The 26,848-nt window shown below is 39.3% G+C and overlaps 1 protein-coding gene across 25 annotated transcripts in view; it reads right to left on the bottom strand.

The window, feature by feature from the left end:
* INTS7 (integrator complex subunit 7) overlaps window positions 1-26,848 on the bottom strand; it is a 95,311-nt gene that overhangs the window by 39,440 nt on the left and 29,023 nt on the right. For 16 of the 25 annotated variants that reach the window (XR_014816575.1, XR_014816586.1, XR_014816577.1 and 13 more), the window contains 5 exons: window positions 22,458-22,657; window positions 21,582-21,704; window positions 9,394-9,511; window positions 2,891-3,025; window positions 67-164 (listed from right to left, as the gene is read on the bottom strand). Coding sequence is in view for 13 of the 25 variants with exons in the window: in XM_084978084.1 (XP_084834210.1) it covers window positions 67-164; window positions 2,891-3,025; window positions 9,394-9,511; window positions 21,582-21,704; window positions 22,458-22,657 (674 nt within the window). In the remaining 12 variants the exon portion in view is untranslated. The remainder of the gene's footprint in view (window positions 1-66; window positions 165-2,890; window positions 3,026-9,393; window positions 9,512-21,581; window positions 21,705-22,457; window positions 22,658-26,848) is intronic. The other 9 variants (XR_014816580.1, XR_014816579.1, XR_014816583.1 and 6 more) reach the window with 1 other exon arrangement.

The following is a 26,848-nucleotide window of genomic DNA, read 5'->3' as shown; positions in this document are numbered from 1 at the left end:
AGTTTGCCAATCCTTAACTTCAGGCAATGAAAACAGGCATTGTATTAAAATAACTGATGTTTTCACCTTTAAAGTGGCTTGAGCACCTGGGCTATCATCTTGACTACAAAGTACCAGAAGGGATTCCAGGCCAAAGACAGCATCTTGTTCCAGTGCCAAAAGGTCTAAAGGAAAAACACTAAGTTTTTTAGTGGTCAAGTAGAAAAGAGTAAATGTACACAAACACACACTTGAAAGAAAAAAAAAGTAGGGAGTCTAAAACATAGGAAACATTTCAATGCATCAAGTGTCTTACCTTCCTGAAAAACCACATGTGGGATTACTCCTGAAATGCAAAGGCTATCTTCAGACTTCTATATTTCCACTACTTTATTTAAGATTATAAATATATATATATATATATAAAACATCAAACTTAAAAGCTTCTGCACAGCAAAGAAAACCATCAACAGCGAAAAGGCAACCTACTGAGTGGGAGAAAAATCTTTGCAAATCATACATCTGATGAGGGGTTAATACGTTAAATACAGAAAGAACACGTACAACTCAATAGCAAAAAAACCCACAATCTGATTAAAAAAAAAAAATAGGCAGAGAATCTAAAAGACATCCTTCCAAGACATCCTTATATGTCCACGATGACACATACAGATGGGCAATGGATACATGGAAAGATGCTCAACATCACTCATTTTTAGGGAAAAGAAAATCAAAATCACCTCACATCTGTTAGAATGGCTTCTAAAAAAAGACAGTTAAAAACAAGTGTTGACAAGGATGCAGAAAAAAGGAAACCCTTGTGCACTGCTGGTGGGAATGTTAGTTGGTACAGCCACTATGGAAAAGAGTATGAAGGTTTGTCCAAAAATTAAAAAGTGAACTACCACATGCCACTTCTGGGTATCTATCTGAAGAAAACAAAAACACTACCTTAAAAAAAAAATAAATGTATTCTTATATTCACTGCAGCATTATTTACAACAGCCAAGGTATAAACAAATTAACTGTCCACTGACGGATGAATAAAGAAAACATGGTGTGTGTATATATATATCATAGAGCCACACACACACACACACACACACACACACACACACACACACACACACAGGAATTATTTATTCAGCCATATTTTATAAAAAAAGGAAATCCTGCCATTTGTGACAAGGGATGGACTTTGGGTGACACTATGCTAAGTGAGATAAGTCAGACAGAGAAAAATAAATACTGTATGATCTCATTTATATGTGGAATCTAGAACAAACAAACACACACCAAGCTAAAAAGATACAGATAGGTGTTTGTCAGAGGTGCGGGGTGGGAAGCCAGGGGTGGGCAAAATGGTCGAAGGGGGTTGAAAGGTCCAAATTTCTACTTATAAAATGAGTAAGTAATGTAAAGCATGGTGACTACGGTTATAATACCGTCTGCATATACAGAAGTTGTCAGGAGAGTAAAGCTTGAACGTTCTCATCACTAGAAAAATAATTTGACAACTATATAGGGTGATGAATGCTAACTAGACTTACTATGCTAATCATTTCATAATATATGCAAGTAACAGATCATGATGTTGTATATCTGAAACTAACATTTTTTAAAAAACATACAGGTACACTGAACCAAGATCTAAAGCTACAAATGTATAAATAAAGCCTAACTGAAACAGTGTCACCAACTTAGCTAAGGAAAATCCTAGAACACCAAACCAAGTAGTATGAGTCAATCTTCCAAACTAGACGTAAATTATGCAGGTCCATTTTCACCTAGGATGCAACTTTCACATGAAAGGGGAACCGCTTTTAGGAAATAATTAAGATACCACTTAATCTTATTAATGTCTTAAGTCCGATCATAAAGAATGAACCCCTTAGGTATCTTATGTAATAGCAGTACTACACCATTTTTTCACTACCTTTAGGCTAAAATTCCTCTAAAGGCTCTAGAAAGTTCTGAATATATTCTTTAGCCATATTCAGGTTAAATATATGTCAGCTTTGAGAACATACAGCAATTTTCTGTGCTACATGGTAGAAAATACTTATCACTATCTCCAAAATGAAACAATTTATTCAAATCATAATCAACATACAACTTCAAGAATGTCTCCTGAGTTAGCACAGGGGCTTGGCAAACAATATCTAGTGAAGAACAGGTGCTAGGGATAAAGAGGAACTCATAGCAAGCAGTGCTCAGGCCCAGCGGAGATAAAGAGAGACTTCAGATCTCACGATCCTTAACAAAGACCAAAATAAGTACTGAAACAGATGAAACATCCAAAATCCATGTCCTGTTTTTGAACACCTGCAAGAACTTCTTTACGTATTAAGGTCAAAAGATGTTAGGAATACAAAAAAACCTATTTTCAATGCACATACTTTTTAATTACGCAAATCATTTAACACTACAGATACCTAGAGACAAAGTCTATGAAAATTTAATTCACATCGCTCTCTTAATTCACTTGTCCCTAGGTAAAAAACTGTTATTTAAGCCCCTCAATAACTTCAATTTTTTTCCCCTAAACGTTCTAGTTTTTTTTTTTTTTTCTTTTTTGAAAAAACAGGAACAAACTGATACTGCTGGCTAGTCATAAACAATCCCCACCCATAGTACCATCCATGCGAAGGCAAGCAACGGGAGGAAATGGACAATACTCCATAAAACCTTTCAATTCCTCGATCCCAACTCCAAGGGCCTCATTTTCTCCCCCCAAACAATGAAGCAGTCTTGAGAAAATCTGCCCAAAGGACATTCAGGACAAGGCAACCAAGAGACAAAAGCACACGGGCTAAAAATAATAAGGGATTAAAAACCCAAACACACACAGGATTCTGGTCAAACTCCAACCTAAACGTTCATACATAATATCAGTCTTAATCAAACTTACCTTTTTCTTGACAAGAGACGGTTATATTAGTCAGGACTCTCACTCCGTGAGCTGCAATGCCCCTGTTATTATGGTAACAGCATTCTTGGGCTAATCTGACTAAATCAGAGGCTCTAGGGGAAGAACCCACATTTCCTAAACAAAAAGAGAAAAGCAGTACAGATTTTATTCATTTATATTAAAATGCAAATAAAATTCAAAAGCAGTTCAGCTTATAGGTTCATTTTTATCATTTTCAAGAGAAAATCTCTAGCAATAAACCTCAACAAAATTTTCTACCTCTACCCCATCAACATACATCACCATTTGTCCCCTGTCAAGGTATCTGGAATCAAGTATATGTTAATAGTTTTATAATGATTAAGACCTAAAATTAATACAGAACTTTCTCACAAAAATATTCATAAAAATTGACTGAGGAACACAGTAAAAGCCCAAACAACTACCGACTGTATCTAGTGATTTCAAATGGATTCTCATTAAAATGGAGTCATGACAGGCTTCTTGTCAGATAAAACCTTACCTTCAACAGAGGAAAGAAAAGAGAAACAAAAATTTTAAGTTTGCTATTCTCTCCTCAATTGCTGGCATATAGTTATCATGCAAAGGGTTTATAGAAGAATTTATGATTTTAAGACCTGGAAAGGATTTGGGGATCATCTGATTCAATACCCTATTTTTACAGAAGAAACTGAAGCCTAAATATTTTAAGCATCTTGCCATCAACGTCATAAAACTTGTTAGTTATGCACTAGCCTTGCGCGTTCTATGTTAAGTTCTACCCTATAGTTTGTAGTGACTTTTAAAATTCACACTTGAAATTCTGTAACATAAGATCGGCTGGGAATGTTTTTATTTAGTAGAGAAGCTCTCAGTTATAAGGGAGTGAGCTTCAAGAATAATCCCAAGATTAAAGCTTATTCAACTTCTCAGCAGGGTCTCTCATTCCTGTCTTCCTTTCTCCTGCTTATTTTTCCATGATTCCTATCAACTTCAACCTTGTCTTTCACACCAAAGGTGATCATATTTTTTGATGCTTGAAGGGGACACCTATTACTAATAAGAACAGGCATAAACCAGGACTATCCCAGGCCGTGTAGGACATATTTCCAGTTTAACATAAAAGTAGTAGCTTAGGTAAAGCCTCCGTGCTTTGTAAATTGGCAAAACATGTGAGAGATGAAACTCTGAGTTCATATTTAAAAAAGTATGGAAAATGTAATTTCCTCCATTCTTTTTCTTGTCCATATGATGGGGACAATGTAGACTCATCTGCAAACTTACAAACACGTTTTGCAACTTGGTTTTCTTTTTTTTTTCTTCCTCTCATCAAGATTTCAGAAAAAAGTTGGAAAACAAGACAAAACAGAAGAACCCCAAGCAAAAACCAGAAATCCTCCCCAAACTCATAAATCAGCCTAACATTATTACTAATTTGTCAGGAATACTGTGAAAAATCTTTTTCCCTGAGGCACACCAATATAATTAAAAAATCCATACATAATCAGGGTAAGTACATACTGCCAATATTCTGCCTTTAAAATATAATTTCTGTGAGGATCTTTCCATGTTAACTGTTTAGGGATATATTACCATCTTTAATTTAACTTTTTATTATCTGTTATCTGCTTCCTGGGTATCATCCCAGAGAGTTTACAAACATGCAAGCAAGCTCCTTTCTTTTCTTTCTTTCTTTATCAAATGGCTGCACTCAAGGCTTATGGACATTCCCAGGCCATGGACTGAATCCAAACTGCAGGTACAACCTACTCCACACCTGTGGCCAACATCAGATCCTTTAATCCACTGTGCTGGGCTGGGGATAAAACCCACACCTCCACAGCAACCCAAGCCACTGCAGTCAGATTCTCTCTTTTTTTTTTTTTTAATTTTCCCACTGTACAGCAAGGGGATCAAGTTATCCTTACATGTATACATTACATTTACATTTTTCCCCCACCCTTTGTTCTGTTCCAACATGAGTATCTAGACATAGTTCTCAACGCTACTCAGCAGGATCTCCTTGTAAATCTATTCTAAGTTGTGTCTGATAAGCCCAAGCTCCCGATCCCTCCCACTCCCTCCCCTTCCCATCAGGCAGCCACAAGTCTTTTCTCCAAGTCCATGATTTTCTTTTCTGAGGAGATGTTCATTTGTGCTGGATATTAGATTCCAGTTATAAGTGATATCATAGGGTATTTGTCTTTGTCTTTCTGGCTCATTTCACTCAGGATGAGATTCTCTAGTTCCATCCATGTTGCTGCAAATGGCATTATGCCATTCCTTTTTATGGCTGAGTAGTATTCCATTGTGTATATATACCACATCTTCCGAATCCAATCATCTGTCGATGGACATTTGGGTTGTTTCCGTGTCCTGGCTATGGTGAATAGTGCTGCAATGAACATGCGGGTGCATGTGTCTCTTTTAAGTAGAGTTTTGTCCGGATAGATGCCCAAGAGTGGGATTGCAGGGTCATATGGAAGTTCTATGTACAGATTTCTAAGATGTCTCCAAACTGTTCTCCATAGTGGCTGTACCAGTTTACATTCCCACCAGCAGTGCAGGAGGGTTCCCTTTTCTCCACAGCCCCTCCAGCACGTTATTTGTGGATTTATTAATGATGGCCATTCTGACTGGTGTGAGGTGGTATCTCATGGTAGTTTTGATTTGCATTTCTCTTATAATCAGCGATGTTGAGCATTTTTTCATGTGTTTGCTGGCCATCTGTATATCTTCCTTGGAGAAATGTCTATTCAGGTCTTTTGCCCATTTTTCCATTGATTGATTGGCTTTTTTGCTGCTGGGTTGTATAAGTTGCTTATATATTCTAGAGATTACGCCCTTGTCGGTTGCATCATTTGAAACTATTTTCTCCCATTCTGAAAGTTGTCTTTTTGTTTTCTTTTGGGTTTCCTTTGCTGTGCAAAAGCTTTTCAGTTTGATTAGGTCCCATGGGTTTATTTTTGCTCTTATTTCTATTGCTTTGGGAGACTGCAGTCGGACTCTTAACCCACACACCACAGTAGGAACTCTGCAAACTCCTTTTTCTTCCCTTGCTGCACGTTGTTGTACAGCTTGTTTTATTTCCCTTTAAACATTATATTATGGAAATAATTCCATGCCCTATATTCTTTCTAGTAAATTGCACTGATTTCTATTGCAGTTAGGTATCAAAATTTCTTTAAAGAGTTTCCGATTGATGATCTTCTTACGCTACTACATTCCCATTTGATGGATATTTTGCTGCTACATACAATGATGATGAATAACCTTGTACATGTGTCATTTCTCAACTATGTGAATAAATTGGGAGGATAAATTCCTAGAGGTGGAATTTCTGGGTCATTTGTAATTTTGATGAGTATTTCCAAATTACCTATGCTAACGTTTAATAATTTACATTCCCACAAGCAGTGAATGAGAGCAGCTGTCTGCCTTCGCCCTTGTTGTTGACACAGCGTGTTATCACACCTCTGAATCTTTGCCAATCTGATGGATTGGAAAAGTATTGCAGCGTTGTTTTAATTTGCAGTTCTCTTAGGTATATGTGATACTGAACATCTAATATGCTTAAGAGCCATTTGGTAAGGATAATTTAGACACACTGAATTTAAGTTTCTTTCACAGACTGTCCTGGTTATACTGAAAAATCTAGATCAATGAAAATAGACTTGAACATTACAATTATCTATGGAAATAATCTAACTTTGGAAAATCCCTGACTTTTATTTCCTGTGAACATTACCTAGTCTGGTTATTTATGCTTTTTGCTTAATTCCATATACAAACTGCAATTTAACATAGGTCAATATAAGGACAAATAAAATATCTAGCTTAAGAAGTACCTGAATTTTAAAACCCAACACAAGGCTTACAAAGGTCTTTGGAATTGAAAACTAAAGAAAAAGAAATTCATCTCGTATCTAGATCAGTTTAGTATAAAAAAGAATTCTGATCAGAACCTTTGGGCTCAGGTACTTCTTAAGTATGTGACTTTGGACATGTCATGCAAGCTCTATGAGCCTCAGTTGTAATATTTATAACCCCCCTTGCATGGGTCTCATGTGAAAGGTACTTGTACAGGAAAGCTCTTATGAATTATAGGATAAAATTAGTACTCTGCCTACTACTGCTCTTTCAAAGTGTGTGTCAGTCAAGGATAATAACTGCAAGCTAAGAAACTGAGACTGGCTGCTTTATGCAGAAAAAGAATTTATGGAAAGCGCAATGAGTACATTGGCGATTTTTTAAAAGGCCGTGAATCTCTCTCTCATCCCCTGTAGGCATGCCCCAGTGCAATATACTTTTCCAATTCCTTGCCTCAAGAGGTGTTTATTTCTCCACCTATCCAGGCTTGGCCACATGCCTTGCTTTGGCCAATGAGATATTAAAAATATGTGCAAACAAAAGGCTATAAAGCACTTGTATGCTGGTGGCTTGCCTTCTTTTGGCTGCTGCTAGTAACCCTAAGAACATGATGTCAACAAGCCCAAGCTGGCCTGCTGAGAGTCACATGGAGGAAAACCAAGGTGCCTCAGCTGAAAGCCTTTCCAACCTCTAGCTGGTGAGTGAGGCTACCTTAGACCATCTGGTTAGGTCCAGGCCGCAGATGACTGCAGTCTTACAGGCGAGCCCAGGTGAGACCAGCGAAACTGCTCAGCTGAGGCCAGTCACAACTGCTGATAATCAGAGCAAATGAATGGTGGTTTTAAGCCACTAAGTTTTGAAGTGATTTATTATGTAGTAATAGATAACTAATACAGAGGTGCCTCAGAGAATTACTGGAAAGGCTAGACAAATCAGCTCAGAAGATGGACAGGAAGAAGTTAAGTCTAGAGCCCCACCAGGTTCACAGCCCCAATCACATATGAAGTAATCCAGTAAAGGCATTACCACCACTGTTATTGTTTCTTGACATCACAGCGTAAACTGCTGCCCAAGGTATCAAAGAGCCCACATGCCTGCTGCCATGTACCCTGGAAACTGGATGTTGCTGATCGTTGTTGCAGCACCAGAAAGGATTCTCCCACACCTACTTGTTACTGGCTCCCAATTTTTTTCTGGTGTATGAAAATGATTAGTTGAGTCCAGGGCACTGGTGTGCACCCTAGCTGGCCGGACGCTTGGGCCTAGCAATAGAGTATCAGGTCTTTTCAGCCTCCTACCAAGACTTAAATGGTGGGAAAGTTCCTTTACCCAAAAAGTTTATATGCTGTGAAGCCATAAAAAAAAGACAAATGCACAGTGTAGTCCTTAATTAATTCAATTCAAATTAACTGACTATCCAGACAAAACTCTACTTAAAAGAGACACATGCACCCGCATGTTCATTGAAGCACTATTCACCATAGCCAGGACACAGAAACAACCCAAATGTCCATAGACAGATGATTGGATTCGGAAGATGTGGTATATATACACAATGGAATACTACTCAGCCATAAAAAGGAATGGCATAATGCCATTTGCAGCAACATGGATGGAACTAGAGAATCTCATCCTGAGTGAAATGAGCCAGAAAGACAAAGACAAATACCATATGATATCACTTATAACTGGAATCTAATATCCAGCACAAATGAACATCTCCTCAGAAAAGAAAATCATGGACTTGGAGAAAAGACTTGTGGCTGCCTGATGGGAAGGGGAGGGAGTGGGAGGGATCGGGAGCTTGGGCTTATCAGACACAACTTAGAACAGATTTACAAGGAGATCCTGCTGAGTAGCATTGAGAACTATGTCTAGATACTCATGTTGCAACAGAACAAAGGGAGGGGGAAAAATGTAAATGTAATGTATACATGTAAGGATAACTTGATCCCCTTGCTGTACAGTGGGAAAATAAAAAAAATAAATAAATAAATAAAATAAAATGCTCTTTAGCCAGAAAAAACAAACAAACAAACAAACAAAAAACAAATTAACTGACTAGAAAAGGAAGCAACAGAGATTTCCGCAAAACTTCATTAAAACAAAACAACAAAGCCTTAAATCTGTTATGTAAGCAAGTGCCTCACAGGGCATTAATAAAGGCATTCTGGAGTTAAATTATTTTGAAGAGGCAACTGGGAAAGTCTTACTGAACTGGGGTAAAGTTTCATTTTAATCATTTTCCAGAGAGATAACATGACATTTGCTTTTAAAATTCACCACCACTTGGCCTTTGAAATGTACTTAAATCCAAAGGGCAATTTATGTCAGAGACACACGAAAGCAAACCAGCTACTTTAAGCATCCTCAAAAATACTGTTTTATCTACACAATGCAGAAAAGGGCAAACTCGGAAAAACAATAGCCTTGAGTTAAGATTAAGGATGCGAGATTTTATTATCACAGGAATTAGTTAATAAATCATTTGCAAAGAAATTATTAACATATAACAGAGTATGAAATTGAAATCTTTCCTGATTCCAAAGCTTTATAGAGGAAACAACTTGAAATACCAACACAAATAAAGGATCGGCATGTTATCCATATATTATCTCCTTTCTTCTCTTTACCTGAAGCTATGCTGAAGTAATGTTTGACAGCGATGGTCCCTGACAGCGTGGAAAGAACAGACAACATCCCAAGTTTCAAGCTGTCATAGGGAGTCTGGAGAGCACATTCACAGAGAGCCTGAAACGCGGAAAAGAAAGGAACACAGAAGGTAAAACATCAATATTGCTTAAAATTCTCTACCTATTTTAAATTTTACAGATTTTTCTTCTCTCTCTCTCTTTTTTTTTTTCCTTTTTAGGGCCGCACCTGCAGCATATGGAGGTTCCCAGGCCAGGGGTTGAATCAGAGCTGTAGCTTCTTGCCTATGCCACAGCCATAGCCACGTCAGATCCAAGCCTTGTCTGTGACCTACATCACAGCTCACGGCAACACCGGATCTTTAACCCACTGAGTGAGGTCAGGGATTGAACCTGCATCCATGTGGATACTAGTCAGATTCATTTCCGCTGAGCCACAACAGGAACTCCAAATTTTACAGCTTTTAAAAAAAATTGTGGGGAGTCTCTGTCGTGGCACAGCGGCAACGAATCCGACTAGGAACTATGAGGTTGCGGGTTCGATCCCTGGCCTTGCTCAATGGGTTGAGGCTGTGGAGTTGCCGTGAGCTGTGGTGTGGGTCACAGGCCCAGCTTAGATCCCACGTTGCTGTGGCTGTGGTAGCAGCTGTGGCTCAGATTTGATCCCTAGCCGGGGAACCTCCATATGCTGCAGGTGTGGCCCTCAAAAGACAAAATAAGGGAGTTCCCGTCGTGGCGCAGTGGTTAACGAATCCGACTAGGAACCATGAGGTTGCGGGTTCGGTCCCTGCCCTTGCTCAGTGGGTTAACGATCCGGCGTTGCCCTGAGCTGTGGTGTAGGTTGCAGACGCGGCTCGGATCCCGCGTTGCTGTGGCTCTGGTGTAGGCCGGTGGCTCCAGCTCCGATTCAACCCCTAGCCTGGGAACCTCCATATGCCGTGGAAGTGGCCCAAGAAATAGCAACAATAACAACAACAACAACAAGAAGACAAAAAGACAAAAAAAAAAAAAAAAAAAAAGACAAAAAAAGATCCCTGAATTGTTGTTTTCATATAAAACATCTCCAGAAAAGTGAAATTAGACAGCAGTTGCCACTGGGCAAAGGAGATGAGTGGATGGCAGACCAACAATTGGGAAATATTTGTATAGCCTTTTGTAGCATTTGAATTTTGAGACACGAATGTACCGGCATTAAAAGAAAGGAAGTAAAATTTAAAAGAAAATATTAGGGCGGCATCTATTGTCTATAAGATTAAATAGCAACTGAGCGCCAAAGCGTTTTGCAACCTCTGCAAACTACTGTGCTGGGCAGCAACTGAGCTCAGGTGAGAGAACACATGTACTGGTGTTCAGGGAAGCCCTGTGAGTGGCATTCAATGAGGAAGAAAGAATGGAGACTGGACTCAAAAATTACTTTGGAGGGAAGCGGGCAGAGAAGGGCACACAGAGGAGCAGGTTAGAGAGTGAGGACGGGCAAGGGCCAAAGACCAGGGGGAGGTGGACGGTGCCAAATGCATCAAGAGGAAAGACGCTAAAGGCCAAAAAAAGGCTCTGGATTTAGCGATGAGAAGAACACTGGTGACCTTTTAAATAACCAAGCAAAGGACCTCTGCAGGAACCCATCTAAATGTGGGTGTGTTAAAAAAGAAAGAGCAGAGAACGAAGAAATAAAAGCAGATACAGATGCTGTTTTTGAAGTTCAAAAGAAAGCTCTTTTTTTAAAAGTGATGGCTATTAGGTAATTTTATAGTTTTATTTATTCAAATACTTAGACCACTTCCGTTTATCGACTTTTTATTGCCTCATCTGTTCTGCCTTGGACTGTTCATTAGTTTGTACTGAGGAATAAAATTCTCCACCAAGTAGCCCCAGAGGTTATGTCTGCATCTACACATATTGGAAATCATGTCTTATAAAGGGCTCTATGTATAACAGACATTTAATCTTTTGGGAAATCAAGAAAGTGAGTGAGATATTTTACATAAGATGATAATGACGTTAGTAATTTTGAGGAAAAAATTTACCATTTGAAAACTGAACAAAATATTAGAAAACCTTATAAATTATTTACAATGTTATCTTCTAATTTCTGTCCTTTTGCACAGTCCTGGATACCTAAAATGTTCTCCATAAATAACAGTGGTTTAAAGGCCCATTAATTCAGTGGTAAGCTTAACAGAGCAGCACATCATAAAGCTCCCCAGAGACAGCATGTCAGTCATATTTCAATGATGAAATCTGGCTCAAGGTTCTACTTCAAGGATATTATCTATTACAAAACTGTTCTTACCAGGACGTTTCATAACAAAATGGAAAACTCTAACTCTTTCTAAGGAGTCCCCTTTCTCATACACAACCACTGTCATTGTCACTGATTATCTGGTCTGAATTTTTCTCTCCAGGCTGGTTTCACTCACTGCTCATTTGAGGTTCTGTCCTGAATTACTATTTTCTGGGTCAGCTCCTAAATGGGGGCTTCTCCTCAACTCTAGAATGGGACTGGTCACCAGGGATGTGTTCCAGAAAAGCATGGCAAAAAGTTTATAATCTTTAAAGAAAAATGTCATGTTAAAAGTACTCTGAGGGGCTCCCGCTGTGGCTCAGTGTGTTAAGAACCTGACACTGTCTCTGTGAGGATGCGGGTTCAATCCCTGGCCTCACTCAGTGGCGTAGGTGGGCAGCTGCTACTCCGATGTGACCCCTAGCCTGGGAACTTTAATACGCTGCAGGTGCAGCCGTTAAAAAAAAGGTACTCTGCAAAAGTGACTCAAACTTCCAGTCTTAAAAGAAGTAAGTCATAGTATGTGACAGACAGCACAAGAAATACGGTCAATAACACTGCACTAACTCTGTATGAGGGCAGAGTTACTAGATTTACTGTGGTGATGTTTCATAATATATTTAAATGTTGACTCACTATGTTATGCACCTGAAACTAACATAATATTGTATGTCAATGATACTTCAATTAAAATAATAAAAGTACTCCGTCAGAGACCTAATACCTCTAAATTTTCTGTCTCCACTGTACTAACTACAAAGAAAAAAATTATTAGAAGAACTAATTCTCATGTTCAACTTGTCATTCTCCTTAGGATCAGGTAGGTAAGGTACAAATCAGAAATCTCAGGAGAGCTCAAGTAAAAATAAAATTACGTCTCTGAGAATATCCAGAACAAATCATCTCTTGCTGTGTAACAGATACGCTGCATAAATCAACCTCTTCAGATAAGACGATAACATCAGAAATAGCGTAAACTATTAATACTGAGTAACGCGAATGGATATCACAGCAAGATATATTTTAAAAATCCTGGGAAAAATATAAACATACGAAACATATTTGTTTCTATGAAATTATTTGTTTTTGACTATCTTAACTTGGACACACTATACCTGGGCCTTGATTTAGGCCCTTCCTTCCTAAAACATTCAGAATGACAGTATTTCCTTTAAATCTGGAGTATGTGGCTACAGGTAGAAATTAAAATACCTACCAACACACCAGTAAAAGCGACAATGAAATGGACACAATTTGCACTTGAAATACCAAGACTCAAAAATCAATCAGCAGTGAGAAGACTGGCAGGAAGAAAGGAACGGGAAGAAGGAAGGAAGGAAAGAGGGAAAGAGGAAGACCCAGAAGAAAAAGTATTACTCTTGGTGATTGAGAGTAAAATTCAAATTTGAAATCAACAAACCATTACCTTGTAAAGACTGAATCACTAGAACGGTTTCTCCTGCTCTATTTTAGTATTTTTGAAAATATACCTAGGCTTCCTACTGAATGAAGTCAGTTAGACAGAGAAAGAAAAATACCATATGATATTACTTATATGTGGAATCTCATTTTAAAAAATGATAAAAATGAACTTCGTAAAACAGAAGCAGCTCATAGATTTCGAAAACAAACTTATGGTGACCAAAGGGGAGAGGGGAGGGATAAATTAGGAGTTTGGGATAAACGTATACACACTTCTATATATAAGAAATATATAATCAACAAGGACCTACTGTGTAGCACAGGGAACTCTACTCAATGTTCTGTCATAACCTACATGGGAAAAGATTCTGAAAAAGCATGGGCATGTGTATACGTATAACTGAAACACTTTTTGTACATCTGAAAACATAACACATTATAAAGCAACTATAGTCCAGTAAAATAAAGTAAAAGAAGTAGGGAAAAAAAAAAAGAAAGAAAAAGAAAATATACCTAGGCTTTGAAAAAATGATTACTTTTAACCACATCCATTTAATTAAAATCAATATTCTCAAGTTTCAGGCACAGTTGAAAAAAACTCTTTGTGGAAGAGACGAACATTAAAAAAATATATATTTTCAATTAAAAAGAGCTAAAGAAAAAAGTCACAAAAATGAGAAAAATAAATCAGAATAAAAAACTCCAAGGAAGATGTGGTATAATGAAGAAATACTAGTAAGCTGTGAAATCAAAAAAGCAGTTAACGTTTAAGTAACCATTAACGTGGCTGTGAAGTTCAATGAAAATATTACAAAAAAAAAATGTATTATAAAAAAGATACAGAGGGCTGACAGTATAACCAAAAACCATGAAACACTTAGAAATGACTATCTTACAGAATATGTGCAAAAGCTGTATGCTGAAAACTAAAAACTACTGATGAGAAATTGAGGAAGATCTAAAAAACTAGAAAGATATGTCATGTTCATGGATGAGAAAACTCAATACTATTAAGAAGCCAATTCTTTCCAAACTGATCTACAGACTCATATACTAATCAAAAGCCTAGGAGATGTTTTTTTATAGAAATTAACAAACGGATTCAAAATTCTATATGGAAAGGCAAAGGACCTATAACATCCAAAATAAAAAGAAACACAAAGGCAGAGGACTTAACCTGATTCCAAGACTTAGAGCTCCAAGCTACAGAAATCAAAATTGTGTGCTACTGACTTAAGAACAGATACACAGACCAAAGGAACAGAGAAAATACAGAAGTAGACCTACACAGATAAGGTCAACTGATTTTCAACAAAGACCCTAAGGCAATTTGTAAAGAGCAGTCTTTTTAACAAATGGTGGAACAACTGGCTGTCCAATCATACCTTCATCTCTACCCTGCACCACATACAACAGTCAACTCAAAAAACACAGAGCTAAACACAAAACCGAAAACTATAAAACCTCTAGACGAAAATACATGAGAACATCTTTGTGACTGTGGGTTGGGTAAAGATTTCCTAGAAAAAAACACAAAAATACAATACAAATAAGAAAAAAAATGGATAAACTAGACCTCATGAAAACAAAAAACTTCTGTTCTTCAAAAGCTACTGTATTAAAGGCACATACTGGAAGAAAATATTTGTAAAATACATATCTGATAAAGAATCCTATCTAGAATACACAAAGAACTCAGCAACAATAAAACCTAAAAAAAAAAAAATGCATAAGAGATTACAAAAGGCACTTCATGAAAGAAGAGCTCTGAAAGACAAGTCGTGTTCAACATTAGTCATCAGGGAAATGCAAATTAAAACCACAATAAGAGGCAGAGCCTCCTTGCCTGCCTGCTTGCAATTCTCACAAACATCCAATCTTAATAAATCCATTTCTTGCCTATCAAAAAAAAAAAACCCACAATAAGATACCACTACACACCTATTCAAATGCTAAAATTACAAAACCACATGCTATAAAGTACTGACAAGGATACAACACTAAAACTCACACATTGCTGGTGAGTATGTAAAATGGTACAGCCATTATAGAAAATAGTTTGGCAGTTTCCTAACAAAGTTAAGCATACATTTACCACAGAAATGAGCAATTCTACTCCTAGGTACTTATTCAAAAAAATGTCCTACAAAGATCTGTACAATATGTTTATTTATAACAGCAAAAACAAAGCAAAACAAAAAACACCCACAAAACCTGGAAATAATCCAAATGTCCATCAAGTTGTGAAGAGATAAACACATTATGATCCATACATGGGAATATTTACTACTCAGCAGTAACAAGGAACAAACTACTGTTTCCTGTAACAATGTGGAAGCATTGTGCTAAGCAAAAGAAACCATACCCCAAAGGCTACACATTGCATGATTCCATTTATATTTTGGAAAGGCAAAATTGTAAGGCTAGGGGAGTTCCCGTCGTGGCGCAGTGGTTAACGAATCCGACTAGGAACCATGAGGTTACGGGTTCGGTCCCTGCCCTTGCTCAGTGGGTTAAGGATCCGGCGTTGCCGTGAGCTGTGGTGTAGGTTGCAGACGCGGCTCGGATCCCGCGTTGCTGTGGCTCTGGCGTAGGCCGGTGGCTACAGCTCCGATTCAACCCCTAGCCTGGGAACCTCCATGTGCTGCGGGAGCAGCCCAAGAAATAGCAACAACAACAACAACAACAAAAAGACAAAAAAAAAAAAAAAAAAATTGTAAGGCTAGAAATCAGTTCAGTGGTAGTCAGAGGTTAGGGAAAAGATTAACTACAGAGGGGCCTAAAAGAACTTTCTGGAATGAATTGAAAAGATTCTATATCATAATTGTGTTGGTGGTAACGCAACTGTATACATCTGTCAAAACTCAAACTGTATATCTTGAACTGTAAATCTAGAAAAGTTTCTGAAAATAGATTACACCACCATAAATCTCACTAAAGTGCATTTCAAATTAATGGCAATGGGAACACTGAAAGTTACAATTTATGGAATATGGCCAACATGCACTAAGAGGAAAATTAATAGCCTTAAGTTCTTTCATAATTAAACAGAAGAATATGTACCAACCACTTGAAAAGCATAAGAAAGCCATGCTTCTGGAAAGTCTGATCAAGAAAAGGGGAATAGGAGTTCCTGTTGTGGCTCAGTGGTTAACGAATCTGACTAGGAACCATGAGGTTTCAGGTCTGATCCCTGGCCTCACTCAGTGGGTTAAGGATCCAGCGTTGCCGCGAGCTGTGGTGTAGGCTGCAGATGCGGCTAGGATCCCGTATTACTGTGGCATAGGCCAGTGGCTATGGCTCCGATTAGACCCCTAGACTGGGAACCTCCATATGCCCTGGGTGCAGCCCTAGAAAAGACAAAACACCGAAATAAATAAATAAACAAATAAGAAAAGAAGGAATATACAAAAGATAAATGTGGGATTTTAGACAAAATCTGACACTAGGTATGATAGATATTTCGGAGAGCAGACTTGAAAGTGAAGTTGTTGTGCTTTTTTGTTTTTTAAGGGCCATGCCTGCGGCATATGGAAGTTCCCAGGCTAGGGGTCAAATCAAACCTGCCAGCCTATGCCAAAGTCACAGCAACGTCAGATCCAAGCCACATCTGTGACCTACACAGCAGCCTGCAGCAATGCTGGATCCTTAGTCAACTTAGCAAGGCCAGGAATGGAACCTGCATCCTCATGGATACGAGTTGGATTCTTAACCCCCAGCCACAATGGGAACTCCTGAAAGGTTTTTTTTTTTTTGGTCTTTTTAGGGCTGCACCTGTGGCATATGGAGGTTCCCAGGCTAGGGGTTGAATCAGAGCTGAAGCTGCCAGCCTACACCACAGCCATAGCAATGTCAGATCCGAGCCATGTCTTCGACTTAGGCCAGAGCTCATGGCAACGCCGAATCCTTAACCCAATGAGTGAGGCCAGGGATTGAACCTGCATCCTCATGGATGCCAGTCAGATTCGTTTCTGCTGACCCACGATGGGAACTCCAAGTGAAGTATTTTTAATACACACTTCTAAAGATTGAAAATGTGAAAACTAGAAGAATCAAAGATTGTTCTATTTGTTTGAGTCCTCTGGAAACCAGACAGCAAGATGTAATAACTGCACATGCATTTTTGTCTGTTTCAGAGACTGTGTACTGACAAGGTCTAGGGTGTAATGAAGCAGTCTTTCTTTTTAAATTATGACTTTTTAAAAACTACCATTTACAAGTGATATATGTCTCCTAGTATAGTTAGTAAAGCAAGTATAACAATTTTAGATTTTTTTTAGTCCAAAGCACAGAATTTTAATGAACAATGAATCCAAGTTATGAAACATTTTCCCAATCATTTTTGCTCAATATATTCAACAATAAAAGATTTAACAGGTGTAAGCTTTATTTCAAACAAAACAAGAATTAGGGAAATGCTCAGCTAAATAGTCAAGTGTTTATTTAAAGATAATTTTCCTGAATCTCTTTTAAATAGGGAACGATTATACTTAAATTGTTATTCTTTTCTTTTTATAAATCTCATTTTCCATTTGAATCTGTAATGATGTGGGATATTATCATATTAAAGGAAACACTGTGGAACATTATGCAAAGATTTAAAGTTAAAAATTAAAGCTAAATTTCTTTATTTTTTAAATAAAGGGGTAGGAGTATAAACACAAATGCAACAGTAAGAATAAAATAAAGATAAAAATTCAGAGATACTAAAAATTATAAAGCTTCTTTATACTGACACTAAAAATCTGAGAAAAAAAATTAAATGGAAAACGAACGAGCAAAACTGATTCAAGAAGAGGGAGAAAATTCTGATAGGGCAATAAAGCCTTATAAGTAATTGGAAATATCCTCAAAACTCTGTCCCTGGAAGAAGTTCCAGGTTCAAATGGACTTACAGCACTTTTAAAGCTATACACCCTCAGAAGACAGAAAAATTTTATGTCGGAGCTCTCAACCCTTTCAGAGCACGGAAAGAGAAAGCGCCTAACTCATTTTATTAAGACAGCAGAACCCCAACTCTACAGTCTGTCCAAGTATACAAGAAGGAAAAACTATGGAATCATCTCACCTTTAATATAGTTTTTTGGAGCTAATCTTTAAGGAGCATTTTTATGTGTATTCCAGACATTCACTATCTCTATCCCTATCTATGCTGTCTGTCTGTCTATCTCCACTCAGGTATCTTAATACATGGCAACCCTCTATTTCCCTAATTGATTTACATTTCTGTTTCTTTAAACCTTTGGCTCTGCATCCTCCATGCTCACCCACACCTTATGATCATGTTTCCTAATTAACTAAAAAAAAAAAAAAACCCCAAAACCGTACGTGTTGACACTGTCTACCCACCCACCCGCTCTGCCTAAATACCACCGTCTTGCCTCCTGTGCCTGTGTGAACCAGATAGAGCCCATCCACTTGTACACTGCATCCCTTCCAAGTCACCTACTCAAGAATAGCATTCTCGGAGTTCCCGTCGTGGCGCAGTGGTTAACGAATCCGACTAGGAACCATGAGGTTGCGGGTTCGGTCCCTGCCCTTGCTCAGTGGGTTAAGGATCCGGCGTTGCCGTGAGCTGTGGTGTAGGTTGCAGGCCGGTGGCTACGGCTCCGATTCGACCCCTAGCCTGGGAACCTCCATATGCCGAGGGAGCGGCCCAAGAAATAGCAACAACAACAACAACAACAAAAAGACAAAAAAAAAAAAAAAGAAAGAATAGCATTCTCAATTTTTTTCTCTAGACCAGGTCACTTCCACCAAAATAACATGTGTTGGATTCCTCCCAAACAAACAAACCACAAAACCCTTAGCAGCACCATCTTGGTTCTCACTCCCTTTAGAGCAAAACTCCTTTAAAAACATTGTCTATAATCACTATCTTTAATATTTCTCCTGTTTTTCTCCAGTCCTTTACTCACAATAGTCCAATAAAATCGCTCTCATGAAGGCCACCAATGACTGCATACGGCTAAGTACAAAGGGGCATTATCAGTTCTTACCGTGGAGAATACCGTGCAGCACCTCACTTTTGACCACAGCCTTCTTCCCATAAAACAACACTATCCTGACTCAGGGCTGACGTCTTATCAGGCTCCTTGGCTGGTTCTTTCTCATTTCACCATTCTCTAAATCTCCCCTATCTGCACCCTCTCTAGGTGACTCATCCGGTCTCATATGGCTTTAAATATCCTCTACAAACGCATGGCTCTCATATTTATAACTGCAGCTAGATCTAGTCACTAAACTCTAGACTCACGTGTCCTTTATATCGCCATTTGGAGGTCTGACACCATAAACTGCATATGCTCAGACCAAACTCCTGATCTTTCCTTTAAGAAATAACCTCCCTGAATCATACCCATACCAAGAATATTTCTTGAAGCCAAAAACCTTAACATCATGAGGTTCCCATTGTGGCTCAGCAGGTTAAAACTCCAACTAGTATCCCTGAGGACATGCGTTAGATTCCTGGCCTCGCTCAGTGGGTTAAGGACCTGGTGCTGCCGTGAGCTGTGGTATGGGTTGCAGACACAGCTTGGGTTCCTCACTGCTGTGGCTGCGGCGTAGGCCAGCAGCTGTAGCTCCAACTGGACCCCTGGCCTGGGAACACTCATAAGCTGTGGGTGTGGCCCTTAAAAAATTTTTTTTTTTTAGGTGGTAAAACTATAAAGAACAAAGAAAGGATTATCACAAAATTCAGAACAGTGGTTTCCTCTGGGTGGGTATTAAAGCTCTAATCCAGGAGAACTATGGGAGGCAAGGAAGCAGGTTTCTGGGAGTTTGCAGTGTGCAGTGTTCTATTTCTGGCGGGATGGTGGCTACATGGGTTTTGACTTAGCAACTAGGATTTAAACTATTAAATGTACCCTGCACATACTTTCCCGTACGTGTGATCTGCCTCACACTAAGGAAGAAGGTCCCACTGGGTTTGGTTCCCTAAGGGGCTGAGCACATTCTCTTCTTGGACAGTATGTTCAGTAGGAAAAAAGCACTGGAAGGCAGAGCTCTCTTAATTAAGTTCTTAATTAAGTCCTCTTACGAAGTTCTCTTAAGCACATTATGTCTCTCTGAACCCTAATTTGTTCATCTATTAAATGCAAATCCTAATAACGTCCTCATCCCTTGGGATATTTGCGACTGTCAATCACAATATACTGAAACATGCTCAGAAAACTGCAAACACAATAACCCCAAATAAACACAGCAGCTCAGGTTCCATAACCTGAAACTCAAAATTTTTTGGTTACCCTGTAGCTATGATACTAAGAGATTAATAAAATCCATGAAACAAAGGTTGAATTCTAACAATTTGTCATGTCACTTAACATAGCGTTTTTTAGAAAGTGGTGCATCCGTTATCAGTAACGAGTAAACAAACAGGTTTCCGCTTTGAGAACAGATAAATATACAACATTCATTTAATCAAAGAAATGCTACAAAAGACATCACACTAAAAGTCTAGAGATTGAGATCTGCTCTTGTATTTGTAAAAGAAAACTTATGAATGTCTTTTCCTCTGTGTAAAAAGGGAAAAATATACTTTGCCGAGTTACCCATCCAGAACCTTTTCCCTAATAAATCATAGTCTGCACCAAAATTGTTCTCCTGAAATTGAGTAAAGGAGACATGAATAACAAACAATTTAAGTGGGCTTCTCGATTAGACTTGGTGCTGCGATGGGACAATTAAAAAGAAACTGAGAAGCAAATCTAATTCACCAAAACAAACTTAAACATTAAAAGAGATAAGGTTTTCAATAATGAGGAAGTATCTTTGTATATGGTAGCTAGACTTACTATGGTGATTATTTTGAAATGTATAGAAAAAAATTACTATGTTTTGTAACAGGAACCAGCACAGTGTGGTAGCTCAGTTATACTTCAAAAACAAACATATAAACAAACTCATACAAAAGAAATCATATTTGTGGTTACCAGAGGCTGGGGGTAATTGGATGGAGGCTGTCAAAAGACACAAACTTCCAGTTATAAGATAAAATAAGTACTAGGGATATAATGCACAACATAATAAATATAATTAACACCACTGTAGGTTATAAATGAACGTTAAGAAAGCAAATGCTAAGAGTTCTTATCATACAAAATTTTTGCAAATTCTTTAATTCTGTATCTATATGAGATGATAGATGTTCATCAAACTTATCATGATAATCATTTCATGACGTAAGTCAAATCATGCTATACTCTTAGACTCATATAGTGCTGTGTCAACTATATCTCAATAAAACTGAGATATAAATAAAGAGAAAAATACCATACAGAAGTTTTATATGTTTACTTTGCTAATTCGACCTTGTGCTACAAGTATCAACAATGCTCTTAGAAAATCTGTATATTCAAACACTTAGAAGATGACAAGGATGATATAAAAATGTAAAGCAAAACAATTTGCTCTATTACAACATGATTTTTCTACATAAAATATTGACACTCAAAGTCCTACATACCTGAATGTTTTCCCTGCTCCAAGTATGTGGTGTTTTATTGGCAAGTAATTTCAGATCTTGAATAGCAAGTCTCTTTACTGCTTTCCTGGGATCATTCTTCAAATACTGCAATAGAAGCTGAATCTATAAAGGAAATAAGTCCCTCCATGAATGAAACCCTCACTGAAGCTGTCATTAGGGAGTAGTGAGGTTTAGTCAAACTTTTGAGACAGGGCTCATTTCAAATTACAGCCCTGTCATTTTTTCATTATGTGTCCACGTTTGGGCTTCTTTCTCCTCATGTACCAAAAAACTGTATCATTTAACTAGCAGAGGGCTTGGCCTTTAACCCTCAATTCTTCCCTGCCACCCCCCAACCCCCACATCCACCTCGTTTTTCTCAAGGGCTTCCAAGAACCTGTACTGTGGATAAAGAGAAGGGAAAAGCAAGCAAAAGGACATTAAATGTCCTCTAATTTTTATCAGAGAAAGGGATCTTAACAGTAACAAAACTTAGGGGTTACTTTCTTTTTTTTTTTTGGTCTTTTGTCTTTTTTGTTGTTGTTGTTGTTGCTATTTCTTGGGCCACTCCCACGGCATATGGAGGTTCCCAGGCTAGGGGTCGAATCGGAGCTGTAACCTCCAGCCTACACCAGAGCCACAGCAACGCGGGATCCGAGCCGCATTTGCAACCTACACCACAGCTCACGGCAACGCCGGATCCTTAACCCACTGAGCAAGGGCAGGGACCGAACCCGCAACCTCATGGTTCCTAGTCGGATTCGTTAACCACTGCGCCACGACAGGAACTCCGGGGGGTTACTTTCTTATTGTTTAGCACATACTTAATATGCCCGTTTAATGAAGAAAAGGCAATTTACAGGAAATGGAAATTACCTGCTTAGGTGTATCAACCAAAGATGAAGCTGCAAGCAGAGTAAAAGTGTGCAAAGAAACGATCACCATTTTGGTGGAAGGATAGGACGTGACCAGCTGCTGTAAAAGCTGACGAGCACTGGATGCCAGGATTGCATCGTGGTGCATGTGCTGTAGGATGGGGATCAACTTCAGCTTCAAGTCTACCGGTGTGGCAAGACCTAGATGCAAAAGGCACGCTTAGAGATTTCTGATCATCCTCCTGGATGAGAGTTCACGCTGAAAAGGTCTGATTCAATGGCAAAATAACCATTTAAAAACAAATCGTATACTACTGTTATATTTAAATCATTAAAGACAAGTATACTAGAACTAATCAGTAAGTTCAATAGTTTTTTCACAAGTATTTATCTTCCTAAAATTTTTTTTCATTACTAGTTGATTCACAATGTTCTGTCAATTTCTGCTGTACAGCAAAGTGACCCTGTTATACATAAACTATACTGTTTTTCTCACATTAGCCTCCATCAAGTTCCACAAGTGATTATAGTTCCCTGTGCTGTGCAGCAGGATCTCATTGCTTATCCACTCTGAATGCAATAGTTTGCATCTACTAACCCCAAACTTACAGCCCATCCCACTTCCTCCCCCTCCCCCTTAGCAACCACAAGTCTGTTCTCCGAGTCCATGAGTTTGTTCCTTTTCTGTACATAGGTTCATTTGTGCCGTATATTAGATTCTAGATAAAAGTATTTATCTTAACACTAATTTTGGATCATTATAAAACTACATGCAGATAACAGAAAATGCCTTTAAGGAGTTTCTGCTGTGATATAATGGGTTAAGGATTCCACCCCAGCACTCATGTCGCTGTGGAGGTGTGAGGTGTATCCCTGGCTCAGGGCAGTGGGTTAAGCTGCAGCTGTGGCACAGGTCACAGGTGTGGCCAAAAAATGAGGAAAAAAAAAGGAAAATGACTTTAAGAAGTTCCCACAGTGGCTCAGTGCTAATGAACCCAATTATTATACATGAGGAAGTTGGTTTGATTCCTGGCCTTGCTCAGTGGTTTAAGGATCCGGCACTGCTGTGAGCTGTGGTGTAGGTTGCAAACTTGGCTTGGATCTGGCGTTGCTGTGGTGTAGGCTGGCAGCTGCAGCTCCAATTCAACCCTGGGAACTTCCACATGTATGCGGCCCTAAAAAGTTAAGAAAGAAAGAAAAGAGATAATGCCTTTAAAAGGCATAGTAGAAAGCAGGCATATCTGCTGTGTATTTCTTCCCAGAGCATATACTAAAAGATATACGCATGCATGTACACATATACACATGTATATACCCAAACTCAATGGCTATAATTTGATTGTATTTACAATTTTAATTATTTCCTTCGACACTAAGTCAAAATTAGGAAGTGAACAGACTGTGTGCAGAGCAGTCTGAAGTTCTCTATCTCTGTGTAGCAACGCCTTTCTTTACAGCACACACAGCTGGAACTCCATGAGATATAATTCAGAGTATCTTTTCCAGGCAACACTGGAGCTAACGAAACAAAAAAGCCTTTCTTATACAGCTTGGCTTTGTGGTTGATAATGAACAAAAAATTGTCAATCATAACGTACACATATGCCAAAAGCTAATTTATCTCTACCGATCGCTGGTTTTGCCATCGTGAAGTAACCGCTAGTGTGAATACATAATAGCATTTCAACATCCAACAGTGGTTTCCATCAACTAACTCCCTTACTATCTGGCCTCTCTTAGAGTTCTGCCAAAGCAAAGAGCCCCAGGAGATGGGAGGGAGAAGAATGAGGTCTGAGAATATACTCCCTGGGTTTCTTTCTACAGGGTCATGTCACGCTTCTGTTACCACTGTTTTGGTCCTCAAGGCACTGAATTAATTTGACTCTGCTGGCCATTCTATTTCTTTTTTTTTTTTTTTTTTTTTTTTTTTTTGTCTGTTGTCTTTTTTGCTGTTGTTGTTGTTGTTGCTATTTCTTGGGCCACTCCCGCGGCATATGGAGGTTCCCAGGCTAGGGGTCCAATCGGAGCTGTAGGTGCCAGCCTACGCCAGAGCCACAGCAACGCGGGATCCGAGCCGAGTCTGCAACCTACATCACAGCTTACGGCAACGCCGGATCGTTAACCCACTGAGCAAGGGCAGGGACCGAACCCACAACCTCATGGTTCCTAGTCGGATTTGTTAACCACTGCGCCACGACGGGAACTCCTGGCCATTCTATTTCTGAAACTCTTTCTCCTTCTGCTTTTTCATACGCTCCCTGCTTTTTGTCCTTTCTCTGGCTGTCCCTTCTCAATCTCTTTGTAGTCTCCTTTTTTGTCCATACTTTAATTTCTGATATTCCTTGAGTCTGGTAATAAATTATCTTCTTACCCTGTGTACATTCCCTGAGAGAGCTGATAAGATCCCAAGGCTTCTACTATCAGCGATATGCTTCTAAAGACTGCCTCCCCACCTCCTCCTTGGCCCCTGAACTTCAGATACACATGTCCTATTGCCTTCTGGTCATCTCCACTGGGATGTCCCTCCAGTATTTTCCACTCAATAGGACCCAAAGAGAAACTTCTGATCCCCACCATGAAACTGCCCCGCCTCCGTTTCAGGATATGACAACTCCATCGCTACGCTCCTTAGACCTTGGTGTCTTTCTTGCTTCCCTTATTTCTGGCATCTCCATATCCAAATTTATGGAGTTCCTGCGGTGGCGCAACAGGATCAGTGGCGACCTGGGACGCAGGTTCAATCCCTGGCCCGGCACAGTGGGTTAACCATCTGGCAGTGCTACAGCTGTGGCTTGGCTGTCTGATCTGATCCCTGGCCCAGGAACTCCATGTGCCTCAGGGCGGCCAAAAGAGAGAAAAGGAATTTTACCTCCAAACTTATTAACAAATCTTGCTGGTTTCCATCTTCAAAAATAATCCAAGTCTGACTGTATCTTTCCACCTTCATTGCTCTCACACTGGGCCACTGCCACCACCACCTCTTGACTAGATTCTTGCAAAAGTCTCCTAAGTCTTCTCCTTGAGGCCTTTTTCACGGCGGACTCCTGTCTCAAACCCCCCTTCTCCTCTCAAGTCTATTCTCAATCCAGTAGTCAGAGAGATTCTTTGTGTTTATAGATATCTTTACTGAAGTTTGTAGAAACACAAACAGCTTAAAATTAAATATAAGGGATACCTGATTCCTAAAACCTGCCCACCATTTCTGTATCCTGGGCTGCACTCTTCTTCCACCTCGCTCCCAGGCTACTTCTGCTCTTTTCTCCCCCTCTCTTTCTACCTCCTAATTCTGGTTCATTTGCTTTCATTTTTAACATTTTTTAACACATAAAATGCAAGGAACAATAATGAATCTTAACTATGCATACTAATGAATTTCTACATACGAACTGCCACTCAATACACAGACTCTTCCAGCACCCTAAGAGGCCCATCTGAAGGGCTTGCTATTTGCTATCTGCCCTTGCTGCTGGCCCTCTGGTGGGGTTTAGTCAGTGAAGAGCCCCAGCAGATGGGAAAAGAAGAGTGAGGCCAGAGTGTTGATTATCCCTTGGTTCTTTCTCTGCAGGGTCACACCACACTGAAGGTCAGCTGTTCAAGGGGCCTCTTGATGTGACTCCAGGTTCTGGTAACCACTCCTTCCCCTGTACTCTAGAGGGGCACACGGCTATGTTACCCCCTTTCTTTACCCTGCCCACACCTTTGTAAAAGGCTCCTTCGTTAAGCCCTACGTGAATCATCTCAATTCAAGTGTGACATCTGTTTCCTGCTGTGATCCTGGCTGATACAGCAGGCATTCAATAAAAACCTGTTCAACGAATGATGCTTCCTTCCAAGGGTAGCTTTCTGCAGATAGGGGAAAAGAGACAACAGGAATAAAGGGGAATGGGACAAAGGTCAACCACTGTGTCTTGGTCTTCAATTAAGTCATTTCACTGTGGGTCCATTCCTTTTCCATTAAAGAGACACTATAATATTACCTACCCAAGTCTGCCAAGTTGCACAACTCAAAGAAATGTCATTTAGAAAAACACAAGGAAAGTCATGCTCTTTAGAGCTGTGCAATGCAGTAGCCCCAGCGCTTCCTTCTATGAATATTATGAGGGTTAATGGGAAGCAGAGTATGGACGTGACATTAGAAAACTAGAGCTTTGAGGCAGTAAGGAGTTTGGATTTGAGTTTAGTTGCAACCGGAAGCTACTGGAGGGACATGAGCAGAGTGAAGAGAGTCCCAGAGTACCCAACAGCATTGCTCTCCCCCAGGTCAGAATGTTTTTCCCCTAAATCCCGCAACTCCCCTTCAAATATCACATTATCAGAAGTCTCCCTTGATCAACATATACAAAGCGGAAACGCCCTCCTGCTATCCTGCCATCTACCCGGGGACTCTCTAGC

This window comes from Sus scrofa, chromosome 9 (genome assembly GCF_054392235.1).
Source record: "Sus scrofa isolate SSC_HxYL_T2T_F1_AM1 chromosome 9, Sscrofa_HxYL_maternal_Yorkshire_Landrace_v2.0, whole genome shotgun sequence".
NCBI classification, from domain to species: Eukaryota; Metazoa; Chordata; class Mammalia; order Artiodactyla; family Suidae; genus Sus; species Sus scrofa.
The sequence above is the reverse complement of the archived record's forward strand: the minus strand, read 5'-3'. Positions and strand labels throughout refer to the sequence as shown.